This window comes from Salvelinus alpinus, chromosome 27, assembly GCF_045679555.1.
Source record: "Salvelinus alpinus chromosome 27, SLU_Salpinus.1, whole genome shotgun sequence".
Taxonomy (NCBI): domain Eukaryota; kingdom Metazoa; phylum Chordata; class Actinopteri; order Salmoniformes; family Salmonidae; genus Salvelinus; species Salvelinus alpinus.
In genome coordinates this window covers 47,384,724-47,396,578 of record NC_092112.1, presented here as the reverse complement: position 1 = coordinate 47,396,578, position 11,855 = coordinate 47,384,724, and the positions used below count along the sequence as shown (strand labels likewise).

The 11,855-nt window shown below is 46.3% G+C and overlaps 1 protein-coding gene across 3 annotated transcripts in view; it reads right to left on the bottom strand.

Moving 5' to 3' along the window:
* Positions 1-8,779: 8,779 nt before the first annotated feature.
* The window catches only part of LOC139556664 (actin-binding protein WASF1-like), a 149,813-nt gene continuing 146,737 nt past the window's right edge, over positions 8,780-11,855 (bottom strand). For all 3 annotated transcript variants that reach the window (XM_071370892.1, XM_071370894.1, XM_071370893.1), the window contains 2 exons: positions 10,941-11,491; positions 8,780-10,617 (listed from right to left, as the gene is read on the bottom strand). In XM_071370892.1, coding sequence (XP_071226993.1) covers positions 10,457-10,617; positions 10,941-11,491 — 712 coding nt within the window. In that variant the 3' untranslated portion in view covers positions 8,780-10,456. The remainder of the gene's footprint in view (positions 10,618-10,940; positions 11,492-11,855) is intronic.

Below are 11,855 nucleotides of genomic sequence, written 5' to 3'. Positions count from 1 at the left end.
GAGCTGCCTCTCTGTCCTGAGCTGTCTCCTCAATCTAGTGGGGACCTTGGTGAAGATTCCTAGGCCTAAGTCGGGGGCGAGGGTCGCCACTCAAAGGACGCTAAGGAGGGGGACAAAGACAATGGTGGAGTGGTGGCCTCGTCCTGCGCCGGAGCCGCCACCGCGGACAGATGCCCACCCAGACCCTCCCCTTGAGTTTTAGGGGGTGCGTTCGGAGTCCGCACCTCAGGAGGGGGGTACTGTCACATTTTGACCATAGTTCTTGTGTGTTGTGCTTGTTTTAGTGTTGGTCAGGACGTGAGCTGGGTGGGCATTCTATGTTGTGTGTCTAGTTTGTCTGTTTCTATGTTTGGCCAGGGTGTGATGTGGGTGGGTATTCTATGTTGTAGGTCTAGGTATATTTTAAGTGTTCACATTTTCGTTTGAAATTAAACATGTTGAACACGAGCTACGCTGCGTCTTGGTCCGATCCCTGTTACACCTCCTCTTCAGACGAAGAGGAGGAAGGCTGCCGTTACACATACCCTCATTTAATCACTGCTTTGATCCCTTTCCAACACTGTGTAAGTAGCTTCTCATTCCCATTCCCCATAATATTGTACTATAAATGTCTTTATTAAATGCTTTAACCTGCGCCAAGAAAGGTGGGTCCTTTTCTTTACTAGATTCAAATTCACCTTGTCATACTGCCCAGGTTCAAAGAACATCAAAGCCGATGCCCTGTCCCAACTCCACAATTCAGGAGAGGTTCCTGTCCTGAGTGATCCCATCATAATGCCCTTCCGAATCGTTGCCCCATGCTCTGGGACGTAGACGTGGACCTCCACCAGGCTCTGGAGAGGGAACCCGCACCGGCTACCTGTTCTCTGGAGTGCACCTATGTTCCCACGGAGGTAAGGGTTTGGCTTTTAACCTGCGTGCACAAATCCCTTGCTGCTGGACACCCAGGTATCACCTGCACCACTCAATCCATCTCCATTAAGTACTGGTGGCCTACCTTGGCGCAGGACATCTCTCGCTACATCAACTCCTGCTCCGTATGTGCCCAAACCAAGTCTCCCCGGAAGCAGGGAAACTCCTTTCCCTTCCCGTGCCTCAGCGGCCTAGGATCCATCTGTCGATAGATTTTGTCACTGATCTTCACCACTGTTATGGTTGTTGTGGACAGATTCTCCAAATCCTGCTGTTTTATCCTACTCTCTGGTCTCCCTACTGCTCACCAGGTCGCTGAGGAACTGTTTCAGCAGGTCTTCCGGCACTATGGCTTTCTGGAGGATATCATCTCCAACCGTGGTCCCCAATTCACACCACGTGTTTTGGGTCATGGTCAGCCTCGCATCTGGGTACCAGCTTCAGTCCAACGGGGAGGTGGAGAGGACCAACCAGGAGCTGGGGAGGTTCCTGAGGGGTCACTGTCAGGACCGACAGAGGGAGTGGGCCTGGTTTCTTCCCTGGGCAGAGTACGCCCAGAACTCACTTTGTCACTCCTCCAACTCGTTGTCTCCCTTCCAGTGCATCCTGGGGTTCCAGCCGGCCATGGATCCGTTGATCCGGAGCCAGACCAAAGTTCTGGCGCTCAGGGGAGGTTTGGGACGCTGCCCAAGTGAGGCTCCAACATGCCATCCGGTGCCAGAAGCAGCAGGCAGACCGCTTTCCATCCTGGTGATGGCGTCTGGCTAAACACCAGGAACCTCCCACTCCACCTGTCCTGCCGGAAGCTGAGCCTCTGGTTTATGGGGCCATTCAATGTCCTCCGGATGGTCAATGAGGTAACTTACCGATTACAGCTTCCCAATGACTACCGGATCTCACGCTCTTTTCACATTTCCCTGGCCGGTGGTTCCTGGCCCCTGGCTGATGCCATCCCTCATGACACCCCTCTGTCTCCCCTGCTGGTAGTTCTGCCTATGCCATCAGGTCTCTCCTGAACTCCAGACGTCGTGGGGATTGGTTCCAGTACCTGGTGGACTGGGAGGGGTGCGGTCCAGAGGAGTGGTGTTGGGTTCCGGTGGGTGACATTCTAGATCCCAACATCATCCGAGATTTCCACCTTCGCCAACCAGCCCGCTCCTCGTCTTCGGGGCCGTCCTCCTGACCGGCGTTGTCCAGCAGCTGGAGCCGCGCATTGTGGGGGGAGGGTACTGTCACGTCCACTCCCCCTCCGGAGCTCGACATTGCCGGTCTACTAACCACTGGTCCTGGCAACCCATCCTTACACACACCTGGCAAACCTCATTCGGCACACCTGGACTTCATTACTTCCCCTTTATATAGCACTTCGTTGTTATCACCCACAGGCAATATTGTTTATGTTTCCATGTTTGGACACTTTTCTTGTTTTGTATCATTCTATGTTCTTCATCATTAAACTCATTATCTGCACTTGCTTCCTGACTCCCTGCGTCTACGTTACACCTCCCCTGTTATTGTACATGGTGAGAGGTTAGCATGTTTTGTAACTTTGAATCATTATTCATGTTTTTTCTTAAGCATGGCATTATCAGGATGAATTTAGAAGTGTTCAGAAACAGATTATATACTCACTTAAAAATAAAATTACTCATCATTCACTACTGATTTACTATTGGGTAAAGCAAACAGCAAATGCATCCAAGCTGTATGTAGTCATTATGTGCACAGAATATTGGACCAAATACAACACTTGACTACTTTAATACATTTAATTGAGTTGATTAATCTACAGGTTCACATACTTATAATAAATTGAATGCTGGCTCAATTTGCTCAAAGAAATTAAAAGTAAAATTGTTTTTGTGTTACTAATTTAATTATGTTCACTTGATCTATGATCAGGACTTAGATCAGGGTTGTCATACTAATTTTGCCCCGCAGGCCGCATTCGGTCTTCAATGGTGTAGGCCGTCATTGTAAATAAGAATTTGTTCTTAACTGACTTGCTTAGGTTAAATAAAAATAAAGCATTTAACGAGGTCCGGGGGGCTGAATTGTAAATTGGTTATATTTCCTCACTGTCAAAATTTACAAAACCTAGTCCTCTGTCCATCGTTTTTGGACTTTTGAATACACTCTGACTCTAGCGAGGTGAACACAGTCAATATATGTAGGTCTATTATAATTTCCACACAGTTTCGATTTGGATTTAGTAATTTTACAGTGTATTTTGTTTGTGTCAAACATACGGCCGATGGGCCAGATCTTTCCCGCGAGGGTGTCCAATCCAGATCTGGCCCATGGTCCGTATGTTTGACACCATTGACTTAGATGAAGACCTGAACACATGTAGGTTAAATTTATGCAGAAATACAGAAAATCCTAAAGGTTTCAGGAACTTTCTCTCACCACTGCATCTACCATATAATTGTGTAAAGAACTAGAAGGTAATTTTCCATGAAGAAACATAGTTTGGCTTGCTTCATCTCTTTCAAAGTATTTTTGTAAAAACAAAACATATATATATACATATATATATACATTGAGGAGATTACTTTTTTCCAAAGCGACATATACATGCATTTCTGGTATGGGTGTTCCCACCTGGAATAAAAACCCACAATCCTGACATTTGGTTTTTGCCAGGTATAATGGGACCCATATAGTCCAAAGAATGTTGACTGAAATTTGCCAAAAAAGCACCTGGAAGCACCTGGATGATCATCAAGACTCTTGGAAGAATGTTCTAAGGACAAATTATTCAAAAGTATAACTTTTTGGAAGACATGGGTCCCATTATGCCTGGCGAAAACCAAACACTGCATTCCACAGTAAGAACCTCATACCAACGGTCAAGCATGGTGGTGGTAGTGTGATGGTTTGGGGATGCTTTGCTGCCTCAGGCCCTAGAAGGACCCATGAATTCTGTTCTGCATCAGAGAAATCTATTTTTTTTTACTCCCTTTTTCTCCTCAATTTCGTCATATCCAATTGGTAGTTATAGTCTTGTTGTCACGAATGTCGTCGGGAGGAGGACCAAGGTGCATCGTGGTAAGTGTTCATATTTTTAATAAAACAACTGAACACTGAACAAAACAACAAAAACGACAAACGAACAGTCCTGTAAGGTGACGAAAAAACACTAAACAGAAAATAATCACCCACAACTCAAAATGGGAAAACAGGCTACCTAAGTATGGCTCTCAATCAGAGACAACGATAGACAGCTGCCTCTGATTGAGAACCATACCAGGCCAAACACATAGAAATAGAAAACCTAGACCTACAACATAGAATACCCACCCACATCACACCCTGACCAAACTAAAAATAGAAACTTACAAAGCAATCTACGGTCAGGGCGTGACACTTGTCCCATCGCTGAAAATCCCGTACGGACTCGGGAGAGGCGAAGGTCGAGAGCCATGCGTCCTCCGAAAAACAACCCCGCCAAGCCGCACTGCTTCTTGACACAATGCAGTCTTAACCAGGAAACCAGCCACACCAGTGTGTCGGAGGAAACGCCTTCCACCTGGCGACCATGTCAGTGTGCATGCATCCGGCCTGCTGCAGGAGTCGCTAGACAAGGACATCCCGTCTGGCCAAACCCTCCCCTAACCCGGACGACGCTGGGCCAATTGTGCGTCGCCTCATGGGTCTGCCGGGATGTCCTACGAAACAGCCCGGTATCAAACCAGGATCTGTAGTAACGCAGCTAGCACTGCGATGCAGTGCCTTAGACCGTTGTGCCACTCGGGAGGCCCCATACCAGAGAATTCTACAGGAGAATGTCAGGCCATCCATCTGTGAGCTGAAGCTGAAGATGAAGCGCAGCTGGGTCATGCAGCAAGACAATGATCTAAAACACACAATGTCTTTATGAAAATGGCTAAACAGTTTTGGAATGGTCTAGTCAAAGTCCAAACCTAATCCCAATTGTGGCAGGACTTTAAACGAGCAGTTCGTGCTTGAAAACCCACAAATGACGCTGAGTTACAGCAGTTCTGCATGGAAGAGGTGGCCACAATTCCTCCACAGCAACGTGAGAGATTAATCAACAGCTACAGGAAGCGTTTGGTTGGAGTCAATCCAACTGAGTAACTGGGCTATTACCTTTTCACACAGGGGCATTGAGTGTTGCACAACTTTGTTCATGGACTACATCAAATAAGTATGTCATTGTTGTGTTATTTATCTAACATTAGGTTTTGGTTGAAGATCTGACAACATTCAGTATCAAAAAAATGCAAAAGTAGAGAAAATTAGAAAGGGGGCTATTACTTTTTCACAGCACTGTACATTGTAGTATTAATAGTGAATGTTTTAGATAGGTAGGCCATGGGTTTACTATAGTAAGTGGGGTCGCAATTGTAGTTTGTTTAGTTATTAAGGGTAGTTATAGTGGGTTAGTTTAATGCAGGGGTACTCGGAACTGTTTGAGAAGGTCCAGTCATCAACTCTATCTTACCTGACACCCTAGACCCACTTCAATTTGATTATCGCCCCAATAGATCAACAGATGATGCAATCACCATCGCACTGCACACTGTCCTATCCCATCCCATCTGGACAACAGGAATACCTATGTAAGAATGCTGTTCATTGACTATAGCTCAGCATTCAACACTGTAGTACCCTCCAAGGTCATCATTGAGCTTGAGGCCCTGGGTCTGAACCTCGTCCTGTGCAACTGGGTCCTGGACTTCCTGATGGGATGCCCCCAGGTGGTGAAGGTAGGAAACAACACCTCCACTTCTCTGATCCTCAACACTGGGGCCCCACAAGACTCCGTGCTCAGCTCCCTCCTGTACTCTCTGTTCACTCATAAGGGCATGGCTTCCATGCCTCCAACTCAATCATCAAGTTTGAAAACGACACAACAGTAGTAGGCCTAATTACCAAAAATGACGAGACAGCCTAGGGAGGAAGTGAGGGCCCTGGGTGTGTGGTGGCAGGAAAATAACATCTCACTCAACATCAACAAAACAAAAGAGCTGACTGTGGACTTCAGGAAACAGCAGAGGGAGCACCCCCCTATCCACATCGATGGGACAGCAGTGGAGAGGGTGGAAAGCTTCAAGTTCCTCGGCGTACACATCACTGACAAACTGAAATGGTTCACCCACCCAGACAGTGTGGTGAAGAAGGCGCAACAGTGCCTCTTCAACCTCAGGAGGCTGAAGAAATTTGGCTTGTCACCTAAAACCCTCACAAAATTTTACAGATGCATAAATGAGAGCATCCTGTCGGGCTGTATCACCACCTGGTACAGCAACTGCAACCACAGGCCTCTCCAGAGGGTGGTGCGGTCTGCCCAACGCATCACCGGGGTCAAACTACCTGCCCTCCAGGACACCTACAGCACCCAATGTCACAGGAAGGCCAGAAAGATCTTTAAGGACAACAACCACCCGAGCCACTGCCTGTTCACCACTCTATCATCCAGAAGGCGAGATCAGTACAGGTGCATCAAAGCTGGGACCGAGAGACTGAATCACAGCTTCTAAACTCAGCAAATAAAGGAAAAGTCCTCTCACTGTCAACTGTGTTTATTTTCAGCAAACTAAACATGTATAAATATTTGTATTAACATAACAAGATTCAACAACTGAGACATAAACTGAACAAGTTCCACAGACATGTGATTAACAGAAATTGAATAATGTGTCCCTGAACAAAGGGCCAAAATCAAAAGTAACAGTCAGTATCTGGTGTGGCCACCAGCTGCATTAAGTATTGCAGTGCATTTCCTCCTCATGGACTGCACCAGATTTGCCAGTTCTTGCTGTGAGATGTTACCCCACTCTTCCACCAAGGTACGTGCAAGTTCCCGGACATATCTGGGGGAAATGGCCCTTGCCCTCACCCTCCGATCCAACAGGTCCCAGAAGTGCTCAATGGGATTGAGATCCGGGCTCTTCGCTGGCCATGGCAGAACACTGACATTCCTGTCTTGCAGGAAATCACTCACAGAATGAGCAGTATGGCTGGTGGTATTGTCATGCTGGAGGGTCATTTCTGGATGAGCCTGCAGGAAGGGTATCACATGAGGGAGGAGGTCTTTCCTGTAACGCACAGCGTTGAGATTGCCTGTAATGACAACAAGCTCAGTCCGATGATGCTGTGACACACTGCCCCAGACCATGACGGACCCTCCACCTCCAAATCAATCCCGCTCCAGAATACAGGCCTCGGTGTATCGCTCATTCCTTCAACGATAAACGCGAATCCGACCATCACCCCTGGTGAGACAAAACCGCGACTCGTCAGACTTTGCCAGTCCTGTCTGGTCCAGCGACGGTGGGTTTGTGCCCATAGGCGACGTTGTTGCCGGTGATGTCTGGTGAGGACCTGCCTTACAACAGGCCTACAAGCCCTCAGTCCAGCCTCGCTCAGCCTATTGCGGACAGTCTGAGCACTGATGGAGGGATTGTGCGTTCCTGGTGTAACTCAGGCAGTTGTTGTTGCCATCCTGTACCTGTCCAGCAGGTGTCATGTTCGGATGTACCGATCCTGTTCAGGTGTTGTTACACGTGGTCTGCCACTGTGAGGACGATCAGCTGTCCATCCTGTCTCCCTGTAGCGCTGTCTTAGGCGTCTCACAGTACGGACATTGCAAATTATTGCCCTGGCCACATCTGCAGTCCTCATGCCTCATTGCAGCATGCCTAAGGCACGTTCACGCAGATGAGCAGGGACCCTGTGTATCTTTCTTTTCGTGTTTTTCAGAATTAGTAGAAAGGCCTCTTTAGTGTCCTAAGTTTTCATAACTGTGACCTTAGTTGCCTACCGTCTGTAAGCTGTTAGTGTCTTAATGACCATTCCACAGGTGCATGTTCATTGTTTATGGTTCATTGAACAAGCATGGGAAACAGTGTTTAAACCATTTACAATGAAGATCTGTGAAGTTATTTGGATTTTTACGAATTATGTTTGAAAGACAGGGTCGTGAAAAAGGGATGTTTATTTTTTTGCTGAGTTTATCTCAAGGCCATCAGACTGTTAAATAGCAATCACTAGCACGTTAGAGGCTGCTGCCCTATATACATAGACGTGAAATCACTGGCCAATTTAATAATGGAACACTTGTCACCTTAATAATGTTTACATATTTTGCATTACCCATCTCATATGTATATACTGTATTCTATTCTATTGTACTGTATCTTAGTCTATGCCGCGCTGATATTGCTCGTCCAAATATTGATATATTCTTAATTCCATTCCTTTGCTTAGATTTGTGTGTATTGAGTGTATTGTTGTGAAATTGTTAGATATTACTTGTTAGAAATTACTGCACAATAACATTTGCTAAACACGTGTATGTGACCAATAAAATTGGATTTAAATTGAGAGATAATGTTGCAATTTTAAAGTGAATATCCTGCCATTCTACAAAATGTTCCATGTCTTATATGAGTTTATATGATACCAGATAATTAGACCATACTCTTTCATAAGTTTGTTGGGAAAGTGGTCAAAATGTCTGTTATTTGTAAAAAAAATAATGCGTTTGCGAAAACACCTTGATTGGTCGAAAAAAAAATTGTTTCCCGATTTAAATAGCAGATAAGTATACGAAGATTTCATATGCTCAACATTTTTGTCTAACTTTTTGGGAAAGTGGTCAAAACTGTATTTGTTTAAAAAGATTTCATACACTAAGTTGTTGTATAACTTGTTGGGAAAGTGGTAAATGTAGCTGATGTGTTTACAGTGGAAAAAACCTTTGGAAGTCACGGCTAAGAATTTGAGTTTTTAATAATGGGAGCTTCAGAATGTTGAAGAAATCCCATTAAAGTGGACGAGGTTTAATAAAAGCTTAATAGTTAAAAGTCACAATAATAAAACACACAACAACAACTCCTGAAACATAACATTAGCTTTTATTAACTCAGGCAAACTGTTACAGTCAACAGTTACATAAGTGACATGTTATACAGTATATTTTTTTAACCCAGGGTTCATTTTCCTCTCTCCCACTCCCCAAACATAGAACCAGTTAATTCATACCAGAACAGGCAAAAAGTAGTAACAGCACAATACATTCATCAACTCAACAATATGTCTGTACAAACAATAAGGCAAGAAAGAACGAAAGAAAGATAAAATAAAGAAAAGGACGGCAGACATCTTCAAAGGGAGCCGTGAAGGCAGATGAATCCCTCTTTCTCATCATGGCCCTGCCCCCTTGGCAGCAGAAACACAGGTAGACTAATGGCGTTAATTCATTTAAATTCTTCATAGTAACTGTTAGGGCTCGATTCAATGTGTATCGCTGAAGATCAGCATTACAGCGTGATTGAAATGTAAAGGCAATGTTCCCGAGTTAGCGGAGACTGCATTCACGGTAAACGCACCACCTGTCGGCTCAATCGGAAATTATCTTAAAATTTGAATTGCACAATCTGTAACGCTTCAGCGATACAGATTGAATAGAGCCCTTATTTAGTTTTCTAGAGTCAAACGAGGTAAGGCATCTCGTTAGCTAACACACAGAGAAATAATCTGCCTTCTATAAGTGGTTCCTATTGGTCAGACCCCACTGAGCAAAGACGTCAACTCAACGTCTATTCCACGTTGGGTCAACATAATTTCATTGAAATGAAGTGGAAACAACGTTGATTAGACCTGTGTGTGCCCAGTGGGACACTACTGTTAAGTGGTTCTGATTATTCTAATATCTCACCATACACCATTCTTCTTCATCTTCATCATCAGAATCATACAACAGTCATCACATAACATATCATCACCACAATATTTTCCTTGTTCCAAGGTAATAAGTCAAATCCGGATGATATAAAAACACAGAACAACTCCAATAAATCACCTCAGCAAATAACCACAGCCGACTGATATTCAGGATGGCTACCATCCTTCAAGTAGTTCATATTGGCAACAACTGGCCCATTTAAAAACTGCATGTGTTTTTCTGTTAGAAAAGAAACTCCAAGAAGAGATAATAAAATACAGAATCCATTCACCTCCACTTTGGCCCACCAGGAGGAAGGACAGTACTAAGGACAAAAGTGTCATGCCACTTTGTCACGTTAATACTGAACAGCTGAGAAACAAACAGGAAATAAAAAAAAATGTGTCGTTCTTCACCAACAGTTTTTCTTTAAAAGGTTATTTTTGAAACAACTGTACACGAGGAGGATTTCATACTATTGGAGGATAAAGAAGGAAAATAACATGACAGCAACTGAACGATGTGCAGTAGTGTAGAAAAATGAGTACAAAAACATAACCCGACCAGAACACATGGAACAAACAACTGACATGGAGCTTTTCATCCAAACAGACATAGAAGAACAGTAATTGACAGAGAGAGGGAGAGGGAGAGGGAGAGGGAGAGGGAGAGGGAGAGGGGGAGAGAGAGAGAGAGAGTGGTGTAGAGTAGTGCATGAGAGGGAAGTAAAACAGGACTGACAGAGGAGAGCAGTTGTAAGGATAAACTTCTGACATCTCGAAAGGGGGGTACAGTTGGGTGACAGTTTTGCCCTCTGTCCCCTTCTCTTCTTCTCTCCCTCCATCTCGTTCACTCCATCCAGTCTCCCTCGTCGAACTCGGACTCATCCTCCGAGTCGGAGTACTCGACGGCGATGCGTCGGGACAGGATGGTGGCCACGTCGTTCCCCACACGCTCGTGTTTGGCCGCCTCCTGCTCCCTCTGCTCTTCCACCTTCCTGAGCTGGATTCCTGGGGGGAGGGAGGCAAAAAAGGGAGGGGGAAGGAGGGGGAAGGAGGGAGTGGTAGGGTGGGGGCAGAGAGAGAGAGGTCACATAAGTCGGTCACATAAGTCCAACTCTCTTTCTCTGTCCTCAGCATCAAGGACAAGACAAAGTGCTAGCTAGTTACCTTTAAAAGGAACACTACTTTAGATTATGGCAACCTATAAGACAGAATGGAACAGCTTTTTTCTGTTTTAAAACTGTCCAATGACCAAGCACATTGAGCTTCGGACGCTACCATATTACCACAATACCCAGATCTACTGGCTGATACACTGAGGCACCACCCACCTTTGCGGATGGCCTCCAATAAGACGCTGCGTGCATCGCTGATGGGCGGCAGGCTGGCAGAATGTTTCTTCCCACTGGAGTGAGAGGCTGGGGACCCCACGGCACCTGACAGGAAGGAAGGCACGGGGGGCGGGCCCGGCGGGCAGGGGGAGGAGCTCCGTGCTCCTGGGAGAGGCAGAGGAGGAGGAGGGGGCGGGGGCAGTACAGTGCCATCTGATTGGCCAGGGGGCGGGCCCTTGTCCAGGATCTTTTGGCGGCGGGCCGGGGAGGAGAGGTGGAGGGGAGGAGCCACGGGAGGAGGGGCAGGGTGGAGGACGCCAGGGGCGATCTGGAGGGGGGCGGGGGGAGGGGGGATGGCCGGGGGCTGCTGCTGGACTGGTAGAGGAGGGATAGGGGGAGGAGGGGTGCCCCGTGGGCCAGAGCTGGACATGGAAGGCAAGGGGGGAGGTGGAGGAGGCAAGGGGGGAGGCGGAGGGGGAGGGGTGTTGGAATTGAAGCCATGCATCTGTGCTGGAGACTGGGGTCTGCTGTCTGAAAAACCTGAACTGGAGCTGAGGAGAGAGAGAGACAGAGAGAGAGAGAGAAACAAAGAGAAAGAGGTACTGTTAACCGGAAGCTAACTTATAATCAGGTTGGGGGGGCAAGAGAGAGCAAGAAATTGAAGAAAATCTAGTGGAGATAACAGGGAGATGGAAAGTAAAGCAAGAAGGAGAAAGCTGTACTGTGTTATGTCCGGTGCCATCTAGAGCCGTGTTTCCCAAACCTGGTCCTTGAGTACCCCCAACAGTACACCGTTTCGTTGTAGCCCTTGACAAACACATCTCATTTAACTCATTGAGGGCTGGAGGATTAGCTGACAAGTTGAATCAGGTGTGCTTGTCCAGGGATACAATAAAATGTGTACTGTTGGGGGTA